The 19253-nt window shown below is 37.4% G+C and overlaps 2 protein-coding genes across 2 annotated transcripts in view; one reads left to right on the top strand and one right to left on the bottom strand.

The window, feature by feature from the left end:
* The first annotated feature begins 6490 nt into the window (after positions 1-6490).
* LOC122084113 (sugar transporter ERD6-like 6) lies at positions 6491-15545 on the top strand. The gene is made up of 18 exons (XM_042652181.1): positions 6491-6901; positions 6989-7051; positions 7148-7237; positions 7346-7405; positions 7515-7580; positions 7737-7802; positions 7921-7996; positions 9041-9105; positions 9195-9287; positions 9478-9558; positions 9700-9784; positions 12873-12919; positions 13038-13100; positions 13188-13247; positions 13365-13430; positions 13524-13583; positions 14809-14923; positions 15034-15545. The coding sequence occupies exons 1-18, from the start codon at positions 6698-6700 to the stop codon at positions 15144-15146; spliced, it is 1473 nt and encodes a 490-aa protein (XP_042508115.1). The 5' UTR covers positions 6491-6697; the 3' UTR covers positions 15147-15545.
* Positions 15546-16494: 949 nt separating this feature from the next.
* LOC122084114 (monoacylglycerol lipase ABHD6-like) overlaps positions 16495-19253 on the bottom strand; it is a 5385-nt gene continuing 2626 nt past the window's right edge. Inside the window, exons 2-4 of the mRNA XM_042652183.1 lie at positions 17229-17318; positions 17019-17086; positions 16495-16834 (exon numbers count right to left, since the gene is read on the bottom strand). Coding sequence (XP_042508117.1) covers positions 16699-16834; positions 17019-17086; positions 17229-17318 — 294 coding nt within the window. The 3' untranslated portion in view covers positions 16495-16698. The remainder of the gene's footprint in view (positions 16835-17018; positions 17087-17228; positions 17319-19253) is intronic.

Genomic DNA, 19253 nt, shown 5'->3' on the forward strand with positions numbered 1-19253 from the left:
ATCAATCACAATAGGAAGCTCAAATTTTGGTAATGGTTAGCTCATTTGGACAAAATCCAGTCATTTTCTGATAATGGGAGCTTTTGGCCTCTTGGGCCAGTCAATTGGCTATAATTGGGATAAGACATTCCACCCAGGCACATTGGTTGGTGGATTCATTCCATGCGTTGGGTGCTCAAGAACCTCTGGCAATTGATGACAACGTGTGTAAAAAAAATTGCTCAGAGATACCGCAATCCCAATTTGTTTGAATCACAAAAGTGGATAGGCATAAAGGGCATAGTTATGAGAAGAAAAAAAACGTAAGTACAATTTTTGTAATTTTTTTTCTTGGTTTGAGAAATTTTCTTTGTGTTTAGCATGTCTTGAATCAAGAGAATATTTTACTTTTGAATTTTAAAATTCATCTTTGGAATAATAAAGTTTCTTTTACTGTCAAAAAATAATCTTGCCCAAAATATAAGGAAACAAAAAAAAAATACATTTTTTTTTTCTTCTCTTCTAATGGTATCCAAACATACATACTTTAACTGTGTTAGACTATGTTTGATGGTCAAAAAATAAAATAAAATAAAAAATGTATAAAGATATAATAAATTCCCTTTGTATTTGACATGTTCTGGATCAAGAGAAGATTATTTTTTAATTTCAAAATTCACTTTTGGAATAATTAAGTTAATATAAAAAAAATCTTGTCAATAATACAAGAAAATATAAAAGCTTCTCTTTTCTTTTTTCTTTTGATGGTAACTAAACACATGTATACATTTTTTTTTTCTTTTATTAGCATTTCAATTCTTTTCTTTTCTTCTCTTTTCTAGATCATTTCTTCTTCTGTTTTTTTCTTCTCTTGCCTACTGAACACAACCTTATATACTTTTAAAGTGGGAAAAGATTGGGCATGCTAGCACATTACCTTAGAATAAAATATGCTAGCATTTATTAGCCGTTAGATAATAAAGACATGATATTTGCCATTGGATGAAAAATGGTAATATACATATTAATGGTATGGAATAAACGATATACTATACGGAATACCTATTATTTGGCCTCTCTCTCTCTCTCTCTCTCTCTCTCTCTACTTGGAGAAAAAAATCTCATCAGAGACCTTTTCTGGAGGAGTTGACATAGCTTTATAGGCTTTCCACGTGTTCCGTGCATTAATAAGAAAACCTATTATTGAAGTTCCCTGGTCAGTATTGTCACAGGAATCCCTAACTGCGAATGCGAAGAAGATAGGGACAACATAGAGGACTTCGTTGAAATAACTAGCGGAGGTGGTCACAGACGACTCCACTGGAATAACCAGTGCAGGTGATCCCCCTCGCTCTTTCCAATTTAATAAAATCTAGATTCTTTAAGAAATTTGACAACTATCCATATGGTTTCAAAATCGGAGATGTTCAACCAATGCACCCAACAAAAAGTTCCAGATTTGATCGAATTACCTTGGAAACCCAAGTAATGATAAGTGGGAAGAAATTCAAGAAGAGAGGCCAACAAATTTGGGAGTTGTAATTGTTTTCTATTTTGCCTTTTGGAGAAAACCTATGTTTAGATTGGATGTCCCTTTGAAAGTTCATGCTCACCTGTAACTAGTAACCGCAAGGGGGGGGGGTATGGAGATGAGGTGCCGGACGCCACGAAAGCAGTAGGTATGAGGACACGGGTTGGGAAGGGGAAGTTGCAGGGTTGAGATGGTCGAAGAAGGGGTGTGGGTGAGGTGAGAGAGGGCAGGGCAGCGAGTTTCTCAGTTTTGCATCGTCGTTGTCATCAATGGGCATGTTTCAGTTAGGAAAAATGATGTATACAAGGCGGCTTGCTTTTCATTTGCAGAACCTATTAGAGAAGGAGCCTATGAACTGAACTTGGAACTCTGCAACAACCGATTGAGACCATAGTAGGGATGGAGAATACGTATGCCCAGAGAAATCGTACCGTATTTCTCTCTCTCTTAATGTTTTTAGGATTAAACTAATAAATATAAATCCAACGATTTCAGTTAAACTGACAGCATCCAATGATCAATAAACGGTAGTATACCTTATTCTTGGGTAACCGTCCCACGCTCTCTCTTTTAAAATTTAATTCTTGTGAAATGTTGAGGCATTTGAGGAATTCAAGTAAGTTTAAATTTAAAAAAAAAAAATTCACAATTATTGGATTTTGAAATGTACATGTATCATGGGCATGGAGAATTGGGCTAGTAGAATCGGAGAGAAACCGAATCCTAACATGCGTGCCTAATTATGTAGGATAAAGCTTCACCCAAAACAAAAAAAAAGGTTTTATGTACGGTGGAATGGCACGCCACTTCTTTTCACTCCACTTTCTTTTTGAAGTCTCTTTATTACAAAAAAAAAAAAAAAGAAGAAACCTACGTTTCAGTGTCCCTTTCCCATAAAAAGTAAAATTTCAATAAGACATTATTCAAAAGAAAAAAAACTCATTTTATATCTGCATCTCATATCTTTTCTTGTGGAATCCATCCACTCTAATTTCTCTTTCTCTTATGAAATCTCACTCCACAAAAACCATGTAGGCTTCGATTGAAAATAGGGGTTTTGATGGGGTGAGATTATTATACAAAATTTACCAACCCCACGAAATTGTGAGATGTTTTTTAATGGGGTGATAATTAATAGACAATCTCAGCAAAACAATTTTTTCCATGTCTAGTAACATGTTCTCTCAAAAGTGAATTAAGTTCTCGTACCATCATATAAGAACCATTATCATACAATCTTGAACCACACACATATAATCCAAACAAGAAAAAGCCCCATGATGGATTACATGTGTGCTGATAAAATCTTATAAGAATAATTCTCACATTGATACACTCTTGTCTCCCACCCCACCATTGCCAGAGTCTCCCGAGGTGGGATTTGCCAACCGTTACATTAATGAGGTGTTCCACTAATCAAATTCTCAAGAAATAAAAAATAAATAAATAAAAAACTATGAATGACATAAAAACCTTAAATTATACCACAAGCGATCGGAGGAAATAAAGTAAGACCACAATGCCTTCTTTGAGAGAGACCTTCACACACAAAACTTAAATGAAATGATGACATTGAGAAGTATACATTTGAATGGCTGCAACGAAGGGATGTCGAAATAGGTTTGATGGCAGCCTTTAACGTGAGATGTTGCCAATGGTCGAAGAGTCTCTGCCCATCAGCAATGGGAGTTGCCCAAGGAGCTGAAATTGTTTGGTTCAAGTCAGAGAATACATCAGAGGAGCTGGAGTCGAAGTAGTTTTAGCAAAGAGAATGTGTAATGTTTTTAATGAGAATTTTTCAAACTATCACTTGAAGAGATTTTTTAAGTTAATCAATAATGAACAAGTTTTTCTGTAAATTTTTTGGGGAAAAAATTATATGATTACTCACTTTTAGGTTTTTCTTTACAAAATTACCCACCAAAAGTTTCAATTAATAGAAATACCCAAAATTAAGTTTCCTTTACAAAATTACGCACTTAAAGTTTAAGTCAAGAAAAATACCCAAATTTGAGTTTGGGTTTACAAAACTACCCGCTCAAAGTTTTAGTAATAAAAAAATAAATTATTATATGTGGAAAATGAATAATCACTATTTTTGGTAGTTTTGTAAACCCAAACCTGATTTTGGGCATTTTTATTAACTGAAACTTTGGGTGGATAGTTTTGTAAACCTAATCCTAATTTTGGGTATTTTGTTAATCAAGATTTTTTGTGGGTAATTTTGTAAAGGGAAACCCAAACCCAAAAGTATATAATCATGTAATTTTCCCAATTTTTTACATACATAGATCCTTTAAATAATGAGATTTTCTTTTGATATTCCTCACGATGTCAAATGATATGTAAATTTCCTTGTTTTTCCTTTTCAATGTAGTTGAAAGGAGATAGTGCATCAAGTTGTTCGCAAGGGCCAACTTGATCCTCTTCCCCAGTGATACCAAATGGGGGAACCCTAAGAGAGCCATTGACTTTAACTACCGTTCATTGTATGACCCATTTTAGATCTGACCAACTGCACCATCCTACCTCTACGTTCTTGAGAGCCCATCTTTGCCTCAGTAGAGTCTTTGAGTAGCATGTTTCGGTCCTCTTTGCCATTACCTAGAAAAAGTGAGTCATTGATTCAAGTACAAGATACTATCATTACTATTTAGACAATTAGACAATCACTAATTTTTTTCCAATGAAGATAATATTTTCATTTCACATATATACTTCAAAAATTTGTATGACAATGACACATTTGATAATGACATAATGACAAATCACCCTCAATATATTTTTTGTTACTTTTTTTTTTTCCCTTTAAGTAAGGACCCTCTCAAAGAACAAAAGAAGACATTAAACAAAATAAGGTAATGGAGATATTACAATGCTAATAAATCCTCAGAAAACGAGAATATCCAAACACCTATATAGGGTAAACAACCATAAAATCACGTGGACCATAATATTATCCATCCTATTTTATTACTTGAAACTTTCTATAACAACATAGGGCCCGTTTGATAACATTTACAGAAATGCGTTTCTACCGTTTCTATGTCAAGAAACGACAAAAACGGAACAAAAAGCGTTTGATAAACTTATTCCGTTTTTGCTTATTTTAGAAACATAAATACGAATTTATATTGATTTATTGTTCAAGAAACAAAAACATACTTGTGGGCATTTCCTTCCCCAAACCCAACATTATTCCCTTGACACCGACGTCGGAGCGTTCAATGCCCATTGAGTATAGACATTTCTCAAAGGACTTGAGGGAGTCGACCGGAGCTGAGCGGAGGAATCAACGTTGAGGGCTTTAAGGTAGAGAAGCTTCTCTCATGGAAGAGGACACTAGAATCAACAGCAAACCCTGGGTTGATGGGGAGAGGAGCAAAAAAGTAAAGCCTTAGGAATCGACTTTTGGCGAAGTGTTTCAAGTGCAAACGATGGCTTTGGCTTCGGCTTCATTAGTTGTAACTACGGCATCATCGCCGGTACCGGAGAAGTCAACTTCAGTGACAGCTCTAGCTGCGGCTCCGTTGAAGGGAAAGCATTACAGAGGAGTAAGACAATGACCATTCTACCAAAAAAAAAAAAAAAAAGACAACGGCCATGTGGGGGAAATTGCAGCGGAGATTAGAGATTCGGCGAAGAACGGCGCTAGAGTTTGGCTTGGTACATTCCAGACGGCTGAGGAATCTCCTGCGCCAATATGTAAGAACTAGGGCAGAATTTGTTTTTCATTTTTTATTTTTTCAAAAACTTCTTTGATTTATGGATCATATAAATGGGGAATTTGTTATTTTGATCAAGGACAGGAGAGATGATGATCCAGACTGACCAAGCTCTCACAAGTATGAAGTCGTGAGGGGTTTTATGGAGAAGCTCATCGATAAGAACCTCCGTGAAGGCTCCAAGACTTTGAGGGAAGTCAACCGTACGGCCCTCTCTAGGGTCTTCTCAAAGACTCTTCGTCAGCTTGAAGCTACTATGTCGAGGCAGCAAGAGCACCGGTCTATCATCAATGGTGATGGTGAGGTAGGATCCAGACAACTTCGTCGCCAGAGGAATAGGGTCTTAGGAGCTATTTGGTCATTTCGAGAGGGTGCAAGGAAATTGTTGTTCACTGACAGTGTTGATGGTGGTGGTGGTTCAACTAAGAAATGGCCGGCATAGCTGTTTTGGTTGGCTCGGAAGATGGGAGATTATGGATGTGTGGAGGAGGTGGAGTGGAGGTGGGGGACGGCATCGAACTTGGCTAGGCTGGCTCCTACGATAGAGAAACATTTCAAGAAACAAGAGGTTTATTAAACACCCAAAATTCTGCTTATGTTCCTAGAAGCGAAAATTTATAATTTTACCGTTTTTTCAAACAAAAATTACAGAAATGTTATCAAATGGCCCATAATAAAATCGCTTCCAATTTATTTTTTAAAATCCTGATAGTGTTTGATATTGACATAATCATAAATCATTTTCAAGTTATTTTTGAAATCTCATAGACATTTTCATAAGGATTTAACATGATTGATGACTTTTAAATTTTTTCTAAAATTGTTCTTATTATATTTAAAGAACTTTGAAAATAATTGAAGCTGTCAATTAAAAATGTATATCCTAAGTACAACTATACAAATGTCACAACATGATAAGAACATGGACAGTAACGTATATAGGTGGGGGCAGAATAGAGAGTCACACGACACGCCAGAGGCTTCCACCACTGAGCTCCTAACTCATTTCCCGACGTGATCACAGAGTATGGTGACTGGTGAGTCTGGTAGACTGGTGACTGGTGACTGGTGACTGGTGAGTGCGCAACTGCACATGATAGAACCTGATTTTTTTGTTACTTATTATTTTTTTCCACGAAAGCATACGATACAAGTTATATGTAAATACAAAAACACCCCTAATCACTCGTTGTAATCACAAGAAAACCTGTCGTGATTTAAAGGACAGTAGACATTTCCACCCTGTCCATAGAGGAGAATCTCGTACACGAATAAGACAATCAATCATTAACCACCAGTCTTAAAAGGTTGGTTTACTCCGGCTTCGATCTCCTTCTCCTACGGCGACGCCGTTGTTGCTCACTGCCCATTTCCCAGCGGTTCCCCGCCGGAGCTCCTAACGGTATAAGGATACATTCCTCTGTGTTTGGCACTAGAGAGAGAGAGAGAGAGAGAGAGAGAAATGAGTTTCAGAGAGGAGAATGAGGAAGGAAGGGATATACGGAAGCCCTTCCTGCACACGGGAAGCTGGTATCGAATGGGTTCGAGGCAGTCAAGCATGATGGACAAGCTCGGCTCTTCTGCTCAGGTTCTCCGGGACAACTCCGTTTCCGTTGTGTTCTGCGTCCTCGTCGTCGCGTTGGGCCCTATTCAGTACGGCTTCACCGTAAGCTTCTCCACTCACCTACTCATTTGTATTCTCTTGATTCTGCTTCGTCTCTCTTGATCAGGATTTTCCCGTTGTATCTCCCAGGGTGGATATTCTTCCCCTACGGAAGCGGACATAATCAACGATCTTGCACTTTCAATCTCCGAGGTTGAATCTTCTTTCTGATCATTTTAAATGTCGAATAGAATTTGAAATTTTGAAATGGATCTTCTAGTTCTAACTCATAATCTTGGAGATGTTCAGTTCTCGATATTTGGGTCTCTGTCCAATGTAGGCGCCATGGTTGGAGCAATAGCCAGCGGTCAACTTGCAGAGTACATAGGGAGAAAAGGGGTACTCACTTAAATCATTTCTAATTGATTTGGTGATTTAAATTGTCTTCTTCTCTTTAGCTTAAACCTTTCTTCCCAACCCCACCTCCCCTTCACAACTGATTTGCAGTCGTTGATGATTGCTTCTATCCCTAATATCATTGGATGGCTCGCGATATCTTTTGCCCATGTAAGGAGTTCTTTCCTAACGTATTATTTTATCTCTGTCGTCATTTCAAACCGTTTAGTTTTTTGCTTCTCTTGTACCCCTGCTGATTAATTTCAGCTTTTGTGATTAGGATTCTTCATTTCTATACATGGGAAGGTTACTGGAAGGATTTGGGGTGGGTGTAATCTCTTACACTGTAAGTTCGAAATTTCCTGTTTATCCGATCCTTTGATTTTGTATTGAGTTTGGGGAGCCTAATTAATCCCTCTCTCTCTCTCTCTCTCTCTCTCTCTCTCTCTCTCTCTCTCTCTCTCTTGATTACTGCTAAATTAATCATGTTTATATTCTATAGGTGCCTGTATATATAGCAGAGATAGCACCTCAGAACATGCGGGGAGGCCTTGGATCAGTGAACCAGGCTAGTTATCTCTTCCTTACTTCATGGTTTTAATCGAGGATTCATGTTGTTATTATTAATCCGCAATAACCTTGATTACTGTAAACTAACCAACAGAATTGGTCATTCTGTTGCGTAGCTATCAGTGACAATTGGAATACTGTTGGCTTATCTTTTGGGACTTTTTGTTCACTGGAGAATCCTTGCAGTTTTAGGTAAGCATCTAAAAAGGTTATGACTTCTTACTAGTATGAGAGGATGCTTGAATTTCAGTTTTTTATTCCACATGTTAAAGGGTCTTTGGAATAACTGTATTCTCATCAATCAAATTTGGGGCTTACACTGAGTTTCAGGCTGTGTTCTTCCTGTACTTTTGTTTGAATTATTACATATACTATTTGTTCTAAAGCAGTGTCACAAACAGAGATACTTCATTCTTCAGGACCCGTTATTTCTATCTAATTTCAAGAATGTTTATTTTCCTTTGTTTCCATCTTTTTTCTCCCTGCTTCATTCTATATCTTTAAAGGATAATATTTTGTTACTTCTTTTTGTTGAATTTTGGATGAGGCTTTAACTTTGTACTTGGTTTTAATTCAGTGACGATTCAAGGCTTAATCAGTCTGACGGTAGGTCAACTCCTTGTCAAATTATAGTAAGATTAATTAGGTATCTTGTGTCTCAAGACTTGAAACATTTTTTCTTTGGGAGAAATACGATACTTTGTTTGGTTCTCTCTACAGACTTGTCGGGTGCTTGATTATGTTTTAAAGGTACCCACAAACTTTATTTTCTCTGGAATCACAGGGAATAGTTCTTCTTAACTTGACTGAAGTTTCGATAGGATTTACACACATGGCTACTTTTTCAGATTCTCATCCTACCTACAGCAAATACCTGTTTGAGTTTTTGACTATCAGGTCTAGTTATTTTGATGTATTTAGAAGTACAATCTTCTTTCCAATTTATCAAGCCTCATCACTGTGTTTATCTGTTACACAGTGAGTTAAAAATTCTCCGTCTAGCTTTTAATGAGTGTATTGGTTTGATGACTGTAAAGTTCACCTTCTTGGCAGCTTTCTTTTCATTTTTCTTTAAACTTCCATTGAATTCAATCAAACAGAACCTTCCCAACCCCCCCCCCCCAAAAAAAAAAAAAATGATAAGGAAATAAACAGGGAATTGTCTGGATCACATGAACCTTGCCCCCCTTATTAGTGCATTTAAACTCATTGTCTTAACTCTTTTTTCCTGTGCAGGAATCTTGCCCTGCACGATTTTGATACCTGGTCTGTTTTTCGTCCCTGAATCTCCCCGGTGGCTGGTGAGGATTCTCTGAAGTAAATGATATTTCAATTGAAGCTGAAAGGCATGTTAAAGATTCTGATATCCTCCCTTTCTTATGAAATTTAGGCAAAAATGGGTATGATGGATGATTTTGAAGCTTCTTTGCAAGTTCTACGGGGATTTGACACAGACATATCCATTGAAGTGAATGAAATCAAGGTAACAAATTTAAATTTTTTTCTTGTCAGTTTGTTGTATGAAAGATAAATTCATGCCCATACATTGTTTCTTAAATCTGTTGACCAATTAACTGGACAGAGATTCAATATAAAAAACTGTCAGATGATATGGTTTTTATATTATTATCCATCAAGTCAATGAAATTTTGTTTGTAATTCTCTTTTTACAGAGGTCTGTGGCATCAACAAGCAGAAGAACTACAATTCGGTTTTCCGATCTGAAACGTAGAAGATATTGGTTTCCTTTGATGGTATTATGAATTTCCGAAAGTTTGGTGATGTTGCTTTTATCAAACCCAAAAATGGAGTAATGAAAAGGAGAATGGGGGAGCAAGGAAAAGATCTTTTGATATCAAGAGACCTAATTTGCTTGGATAATCGCTATCTTGCAGATAGGAATTGGATTACTTGTGCTGCAGCAGGCTAGTGGAATCAATGGCGTTCTATTTTATTCCACGACCATTTTTGAAGCTGCTGGTAAGATCATGAGATGGTGATGTCTTAGTCTCTTTTGGATTAATCCTTCAAACATGTAGTGTCTTGTATATTCCAACTGGCATCTTTCCTAACAGGACTTTAGGTGGCGTTTTTCATTAGCATTTCTTAAAGAATTGGAGGCTCAAAACGAATGGTCAAAGGATTTGATGATTCGTGTTTAGTCTCCAATCTTCGCGTGGTCTTAGAACCTGCACTATAGAGAAGGGAACAAGCACCTCTTTCTTCTGCTCCCCTCCCAGGTGTAGGTCTTCCTGGAACTGAGAACACTGCTGCCCGACTTATAATCCGGTCACTCCCTGTCTTCATCCTAGACACCACTGTAACTATTCATATATGGATCACTCCTGCTTTCTTCCCAATGGAATGTCCATCCAATGATCTTGACTGAAAAGCTCCCAATTAGGTCAGTAGCTGGCCAAGTAGATGTCAAATTTGGTACTTATTGTTTACCTTGATTAGTTCCAAGTGAGGGGGTGTAAATTCAATTGATACATGGTGTCATCAGAATATTTGAAATCAATTATTTGTTGCTACTTCAGTTTTTCTCATCCCTACTGGAAATTTCCAGTGATCAATTACTAATGCAAAATATTTCCTACTATTTTAGTGTGATGTATGTTCACAACACAATGTCACTATTCATACTGAACAAGGTTCTAGAAGTCGGTTTCGACCGAAACCTGGTCGAAACCCTGCATGTTTTGGTAGTTGGTTTTGTTCGACTATTTTGGTGGTCAAATGGCTTTTTGGCTTGAGACTTCATGGGAGTCCCTGCAGTGGTGAGGAGTCTCCTCAAGCCCCGCTGTGGCAGAAGCCTCAAGCACTGGGTGCACCTTTTTTTTTTATGGGAGACCCTAATTAAGAATCTCTAAACATGATTGATGCCAGAAAACCAAGGTTCTGTGCTACGGAATGATATATGATGTACGATTAGGGAAAAATCCATGTTCGACTAGATAAGAGCAGGGAATATAAGGACACATCCATTATAGAAAACAGTTGATATTCACCATATGAAACAGAGAAAATGCAGGAAAAGGCTCTTCTGCCTATTGATTTGATTTAAGGTCAGGGAGAAGTCAGGATTTGAGTGTTATAATAGAGACAGGGGATTTAGGAAAATTAGATATTAAAACCTGGTCTATAGATATGGGTCCATGGCTAACCAATTGAAGGTGTTATACTGATAATGAATGTTAAGGACGTTTTGGGTCAGTCATGAATGGAAGTTTCTTAGAGCATACCGCTGTGCTTATAGTGAGACCTTCACAAACAGTGCTGGAGTAATGTGTGGCAGCTCTAAAATGAAGCTATTGCCTTATGGAATGTGGATTCCTGGGATGTGTTAATCGTGAGCCATAATTTTGGTTAAAGTCAATACTGACAGAAGTTCACTGTTGAGGATGTGGTTATTTTTGAAAATTGTGCAGCAGGGAGCAAAAATTTTGGGCATACAGATCTTGATATTTGATTTCTGATATTGAATAGAATTCCATTGATTGATATTTTAAACCTTAGATATCATGGAGCATAGTACTGTAGGTTCTTGGTGAAGATGCCTGGTTTCTAATCTGAATATGCCTTGGAGACTTAGACTTGATTGATCTGCAGTGTCAGAAACCATTTTTGATTATACTTATGGAAGAAAAACGAAACCTTTTTTCAGGAACCTTATTCTTCATTACCTCTATACTGTGTCTTTGCCAAGAATCAAGTAATCTTTCCCTCAACCTGAATTAGCCCACAGTGTTCTAGATGCCGTGTGCTACTGCTCAAGGTTTTCAACCTTTGTTTTTGTATTGGGTTCAGAATGGCATGATCGCAGAAGCTTGATCAACCTGATTTCCTAAATTTTCCTTCCAAACTAGGCCAAACTTGACCAAAAGCAATCCAATTTTTACATCATTGCATTTAAGCACACCATTTGTTCCATTCATCAACTTTATCCTATTATGTACCGTCATTAAGTGTCAACTTGTGGTTAAGAAATTAAGGCTGCCCTATTGGTTTGACTGATTGTGTAGAAGCTGAAATGCAACCTATCTTGATGGGATTGGATTTGGCAACAAATGTTCTTACCCTAATAGTTGAGGGACACTTGGCAGGTCGTTGTTAGATGGGTGTTGCATTCTTTTAGGGCCATGGTTCTTGACCTGCTTGATACGATGTGCTAAAGGCTTTGAATCGGATGAGTATCGTTTACTCAAATAAGGGTATTGCCTAAATTAACTGATGAAGTGGTGTATTCGGTGGCAACCCCTTGCTTGATATATGCAAAGGCTTTGCTCGTCTTCCCCAACCCTTGTGATAAGATCAAGGACCATGGATCGATAAACCCATCTGAAAACGGGAAGTCAAAAATTCCTTGTTAACACGGAGTCTCTCAATTGATGGGAGGGATCAAGTTATTGATGTGAGATGGATCCAGAAAAAGGGGCAACATATTAGTAGCCTATATGCCATGGAAATGTTGCAATTTTGAATACGCAGTAATTAGCGAGTGTCTTTCGAAGCAAAAACCACACCTGTATGAGTCAAAACAGAATATCAAGATCCGAAAAAAAAAAAAGGGTCTGAAAGAGCTATAGTCTTACTCAAGTAGGGGTGGAAGGACTTTCTTCTTAGTTTAGCGTTGGGCTAAGTAGTGCCTTTACCACTACCTCCCTATTTGCTGCTAAAAACAGACTCTGGAAGTGGTTTTTGCTAGAATGTATGCAACTTCTATATATGTTCCATTGCATTTTCATAGGGAATGTACTCCTTCAAATTCATTTTAGAAATGCTTGCCAATTCTAATCCGGGGAATAAGGGGAGGTGCAGTACTCCACCACTTCACCTAACAGCACGCTGTATTTTCATAGGCAATGTACTCCCTTATCTGTGTTTGTTTTGTAACCATTGAGGTTTTGGATGTCCTATGTTAAATATACTATGCTCTTAGCTTGCCATAATTGAGTGTACTGCTCACTTTTATATCAATAAATGTTGCTGCCCACGAACATAAAAGTTGGCTTCTTTTGGTTTTCATACATACATTATTCCTTTTAATTGCATCACATTTGAGCAGGTATTTCCTCAAGTAATGTTGCAACATGTGGACTTGGTGCTATTCAGGTACTAAATTGAATCATTATGTAAAGTATTTTTATTTGTCCAAATTGAATTACGACATTACATGAACAATTTTCATCAGATCCATCTTATGGGAAAGATGTTATCATATGCTATCTAGGTTATTGCTACTGGAGTCACAACATGGTTGGCTGACAAAGCTGGCCGTCGGCTTCTTCTTATAGTGAGTGCGATTTGAATGGTTTGTTTTCCTCAATGATAATATCTTCTTGGAATATGAACTATTAAATATTTTTTTCACTTGCTGCAGATCTCCTCATCTGGAATGACTGCCAGTCTTCTTCTTGTTTCAGTATCCTTTTACTTAAAGGTCGGTTACACTGTGGACCTATAGATTTTGCCCGATGCATAGATTTATATTTCCTGGGTATCATCCCCGAGAGTTCATGAATTGAGCACTAAATGTTTCTTCTGCTTCTGCAAACAGGACATTTTCTCTGAAGATTCACATCTTTATAGTTTAATGGGCATATTGTCTTTGGTGGGGATTGTGGTATGTCTTTCGGCTCTTCAATTTCTAAAGTTGTTTTTTTGTTTTCTATTCCTTGTTTAGTGATTGTCAGTTTAACCAATTATTTTCTTGCAGACCTTCGTGATTGCCTTCTCTTTAGGAATTGGACCTATCCCATGGGTTATAATGTCAGAGGTATTCACTGTTTGTTCATCTTGTTTCTCTAGGCAATACGACAACAACTTCCAAAACCTTATCTCAACTTAATAGGGTCGGTTACATGGGAATTCTAAGCAAGGACAAGCATAAGGATCCATGCAAAAATATTGACGGATTATGGCTAATTATAATAAGTGCTGGCTGTCAACCTGACGCACCACTACAAATCAGCTACAGGCTTATAACGACAGACTATAATAATTTATTGATTGTGTATTTCCATTCCATTGATAACTTTGAAAAAACAGAGCGTTACAGAGTGATCAGTCAAATAAATTTTCTGAACCGGGGGGGGGGGGGAGTAAGAGATAAATTACCACCTCAAAGGCATATAAATGCTAGAAGAGGAAGAAAAAAAAAAAGATATTGAGATCTAGATGGGAGAACTGAACCTTACAGAGGAACTATGCAGGAACAGATGGTTTTGTTGACTCCAAAGAACAATTGAGATTACTGGGAGGACCTATAACTGATTATGAAGCTGGAAAATCCATAGGCTTCGACCTCTGATCAGATCGCACTCGGTTTTCCGTGCCTGTGTTGTCTAAGACCACATCATTGCTCTTCATCACCACTACCGTGTTCAGGGATCCGTTACTCTTGAGTTCTGTAAATCTGTTGTTGCTATGGCAGTGGTGGTGGTGGTGGTGGTTGCTGCTGCTGCTACTTAAAAGCAATCATCTAGGCAATCTTTCCTACTTAATGGTGCATGTGACATTTTGATGGAAATTACATTGGTAATGTTTAACTTTTTATATTCAATTGATGAAAAGTATTCTTCCACTGGCATTTTAGGTTCTTGTAACTGCTGTTGCAGAAGGCAGGGAAATATAAATTGAGCTGGTGTCAAAGGATATGTATAATTTCTTGGAAGAGAGTTTAAGATGCCTGGATGATTGCTCAGGCTATCACATGTTTGTGGCTGCACACTATCTTAGAATACTTAGGAGCTAGGACCAACAGGTTCTCTGGAGAAATGTAGTGTATGTGCCTATGTAGACCTTATATTCATGTTAGGGTTGGTCATGAAAAGCAAATTTTCTTAAAATGACTTTGAATTATTAGGATTTATTGTTGAGCAGAAAAATATTGGCTGAGTAGGAAGTACTGACTGATAATAGTATGGCTTTCTGTTTCTTGATTTGAGTCAGTTTTTCAAGTAGATTCATGTTTCATGTGGTTTCTGTACCCGGCATAACAGATAATGCCAGTGAATATCAAGAGTCTTGCTGGAAGCGTAGCCACATTGTTCAACTGGTTGACAGCTTGGCTGATTACAATGACTGCGAACTTGCTTTTGAATTGGAGCAGTGGAGGTCTCTCTCTCTCTCTCTCTCTCTCTCTCTCTCTCTCTCTCTCACACACACACACACACACACACACACACACACAGAAATGAACTAAAAGGATACTCCATTCTCTTCAGGTACATTTACTCTTTACACAGTCCTGAGTGCTTTTACTGTAGTGTTTGTGGCACTTTGGGTACCTGAGACAAAGGGGAGAACTCTTGAGGAAATTCAGTGGTCCTTCAGATGAATGCCAGAAGATCCGATTTCTCAATAGCTGGTTTGTAATGGCTTCACACATCGTGCCAAAGTGAAAGTGGTAATCTACTCTGGCATGAAGCAAACTCTTACGACCTGCACCATTTATACGTTTATTTCATGATGCAGATGATTCACAGATGCAAGCTTATTTTGGTGGAAATAAATCTTGGGTTGGGTTATACTTATATTTGTGTTGGGCTTTTAGTCAATGGGGTTTTTTTTTGTAATAGGCTCACTTTAATGGGCCTAAACTATGGGTAGGAGGTAGGTATACAGAATTTACTTTACTAGGTTTAGTTTGAGATATTTTATTTCATTAAGTAATTGTTATTTCCTTGGTTGTAAAGAATAACAGAGTCTTGCTTCAATAAAACCCATATTTCTACTTTGGATAGAGTTTTATTTATGTGGGGCACCTATTCTAACAAGTTAAGATAGACTTTTAGTTATTAGGGGCATCTGTTCTTATTATGATAGAGTTTCTTATTTCTTTATTTCCGATCTCAAGTATACTTTCCTTTTCTCTTGTAAGTACTTTTAGTTTCTATATATTTATGTAAGAGCAATAGAGCTCCATATGAATTTTAAGAATAAAGCTTGGTTTTGCTCCAATATTCTGTGAGATGCGGTGCAACCCTTGGTGAGATGCTAATGTAGGGGTGATGGGATTTTCAGTTTAGTTTCAGGTGAGATGCATGGTTTCTAAACCCATCAATTAGATTCTAGTTTCATTGGATTTCTTAACCTAGTGACCTTAGGCTTCTAGAAACCCATCATTTCACCTAACCTTTTTATTATAATCCAGGTTTTTAATCTATTTGTACCATGTTCTGTTTTCTATTTGAAAACTCATATCTGATTTTGTGCCAATATTATTAAAGTTCATTTGGTTTGGTTAATCAGTTCAGTTTCTAATTGATTCTGGGTTCTGGAGGCCCCGACCGTAACCAACAAAACTAATTGGTCTTATATTTGAGACTAGGACCATTAAATAATTGGTCCATTGTCCTGGTTCTTTTAACAGTTTCCGGTAAATGGTTCTCATTAGTCTTAGTCCGGTTCAAAATTGATTAGAGGGATATTATCGGTTCTACAAGATTTAAAATAAGAATTGCAAACCGGAGAAATGTATCAATAGGTTTATAGTATTTGAAGAAACACTTAGCTTAATTTTAACCAATTCTACAATTTTAACTGGTTTTCTGGGTTTTAGGCCAGATTTGGTTCTTGTAGGTTATTCAGTCAGGGCAACGTGTTGTTCTAATCGGTTCGAGACTGTACCGATTGATTATTTGCACTGAAACCAACCCTATTATTAAATGGTTTGTCGGTTCTGGTTTCACAAAGTTATACTTAAATTCATCACAACCAATTACATAAGAATCTTCCAATTTTATTGGATGTCTTGGAAGAGACATTACACAAGAATCTTAAGTTCTGCCAGATTTTCCAAATTCTCTACTTGTAAATGTGACAACAGAAAACAGGAAACAGATGCTGCAAGAAACAGAAACATGGACCAGAAGTGGAAAATGTGAACTTCATTGTTGAGCTGTATCTGTATGCAGGGATGCCAGGATTGACTTGAGAAGTCTGTTGTAGACACAGGGTCGCTCCAGGTGAACAAGGTGACCCCCCTTCTTAATGCTTAGCAGTGTTGCATTGTCTCCTAGTTGCCTGTCATAATATTTATTGGGAATATTTTCATTAGGATGATGTATAAAAGAAGGGTTCCAAGAGGAATTCATTCATTTGAGTATCTCTCTCCTCTCTTATTCTGCCCTTCCTCTCCCTGTCCCTTCTGAATTAAATTTAAGCGCCCCCCCCCCCCCCCCCCAACCACCAGAGTAAGTGAACATACCCTTTCAGGTTCTGGGCAATCTCCATATTGAAAATTTGGTCCTCCTCACCCCATAGGAGATATATCCTCTGCACAGTTGACAAATAAATAAATGAGAAAGATAGTAGGAATGAGTGGAATGATGATCTGCTCTTCCTGTTCTACACCCCAGTAGACCAGGTTAAGTAAGAAGGGAGAAGCTTTTATGGCAGTGCTAGCTGGGTACATTACTTGAGTAAGGTTGGGGATGGTGATGTTCTTTCTGTTGTTGACCAGAGTTTCTAGTAGTTCACCTCTCTCCTTTCTGTTGGTGAACATCACCTGATAATTTCATGGAAAACCAGAAGAAAGTTCCTGTTAGTTACGATGATGATGATGACGACGAAAACAAGATTCTATTTGATTGGTCACAGTTTTTGTACATGGTATGAATGTTTTCACCTCTTCTTAGCTCTCAGCTTCAGTCCTGAATTCTACTATAGAAAGTCTAGCAAAGTCTAAATCGTATTCATTTGAGATATGTCACCATTGATTTGGGTCTATTTGGGATTCATGAACCGTTGCTAGTCACTTTCAGTATCTCCAATTGCATGAAGAGAATTAAACCATATGAGAGTTACATTATGAAGAGAAGAAGCTTTCAAAGTCTTCAAAGTAGATACTAGTCATCGTCCATGTGCGGTTCCACCACCTATGTTGGGTCCTAAGAGGTGTGAGTTTCGGGGTGATCTTAACCTTCCGTTTCTCATGACTTGAACCTAGGCATTTGCCTCGACAACCCAAACCTTTGTACGATTATGAAAAACTGAGGCTTGTATGGCAAGAGTGTCGGGTTCTTCCAAGCCTTTGGATCACTAATTGGACGGTTAACTCATTTGAGAGCGAATCCATGGTGAGATAGCTAAGGAATACAGATGTTATCTCAAGCCCAGTGACTTGCCATGTGTCTCATTTACTATGGAGACCAAGCGATTCATGGGTCCCACAAAAATTGAGAATAATCTAACAGTTTCTATTGCATAACAAGAAACTCATGACATGGAACTCACAACACTAATCTCCCTAACCTCAGAATTCAAATATTTTGATAACACTATTTAAACCCAAACCACCCCACCCCCCCAAAAAAAAAGTCGTAAGATTTCTCATTATGGATTTTTTAAACTTTGGATTCAATACCAAATGTGGCCAAAGACAAGAAGTCACCATTCATGAGCTACTCTATACCTAGCTGCCACCTACCCACATTTATAAGTGGAACCCACCTAAAATAATAATTCACTAACATTCTTATAATGGTACACATGGCAGGTTGTAAAAGTCGTTAGGTTCATTTTTTAGGAAAAGGATCCACATAAATCAGACGACTCAAATGCAAAATCTTTCATCAAAATATAACGCAAAATTTTTCAATGCATTAATTCATCATATTGCTGGGTGGGAGGGAATCCATTAAGCAAATTGGGGAAGTTATCTCTTTCAAAATTAGAAATAAAATTCTCCATAGCTATGGAATTTGTTTGGATTCAAATAGAAAATAAGCATCTTATTTGTCCTTAAAATCTTTCACTTCTTGCCCCTTATCTTAGCTTTATGTTTCATCTATTTCAGTTGTTCTTGTTTCTTTCCCTTCCTAACCCTGAGGTTTTGTTGTATCCCTATTTAATTAGGGGTTTTGATGGATCCTTTGGTTCTAATGTTTTGCCCTTTCCTTTGAAAAAAAAAATTGACTACTACTCGAATTGCAGCCAAGTAGCTACAACCTCCATTGGCAGTGAAAGAAATAGAATAATTCATTACCCCCAAGGGTTTACAAATACCTTCCTAGGTTATAGTATTTTATATTATTTTTCAAAATGTCCTTTAAAATTCTATTTCTTTGGCTACCACAGGGGCTGGAGCTAAATTTCATTCCTTCCCCTCATCTTAATTGTATCTCCCATTTGGTTGACTGTTTTTGTCCTTATCTTTAAATTGTAGTCCCTTTCTTGTAATTTTGTTTGCTTAGGGCCTTATTCCTTGGATTGACTCCGTGGCTTAAGCATTGTATATTTTCATTTTCTCTTTTAATCTATTTTCATTTATTCAAAAAATACTTTCTTTTAAAAAAAAATAATAATAAGAATGGTTTTGTGCACAATCGTGCACCATGCATAATCATGATCAAAGCTCCTGAATGGGGTGAGAGGGTGTACCATAGACCTTCATCCCCATTCAACGGTTGTGTGCACAGCTATGCATGAAAAAAAAAAAAAA

Source organism: Macadamia integrifolia, chromosome 7 (genome assembly GCF_013358625.1).
Source record: "Macadamia integrifolia cultivar HAES 741 chromosome 7, SCU_Mint_v3, whole genome shotgun sequence".
Taxonomy (NCBI): domain Eukaryota; kingdom Viridiplantae; phylum Streptophyta; class Magnoliopsida; order Proteales; family Proteaceae; genus Macadamia; species Macadamia integrifolia.

What these genes read in the sequence shown, in the direction of transcription:
- LOC122084113 (XM_042652181.1), top strand. Translation starts at nt 6,698, where the DNA reads ATGAGTTTCAGAGAGGAGAATGAGGAAGGAAGGGATATACGGAAGCCC. An exon ending in TGGGTGTAATCTCTTACACT is followed by an intron (nt 7,581 to 7,736) that starts GTAAGTTCGAAA and finishes TATATTCTATAG; the next exon opens with GTGCCTGTATATATAGCAGA. An exon ending in GATATTGGTTTCCTTTGATG is followed by an intron (nt 9,559 to 9,699) that starts GTATTATGAATT and finishes GCTATCTTGCAG; the next exon opens with ATAGGAATTGGATTACTTGT.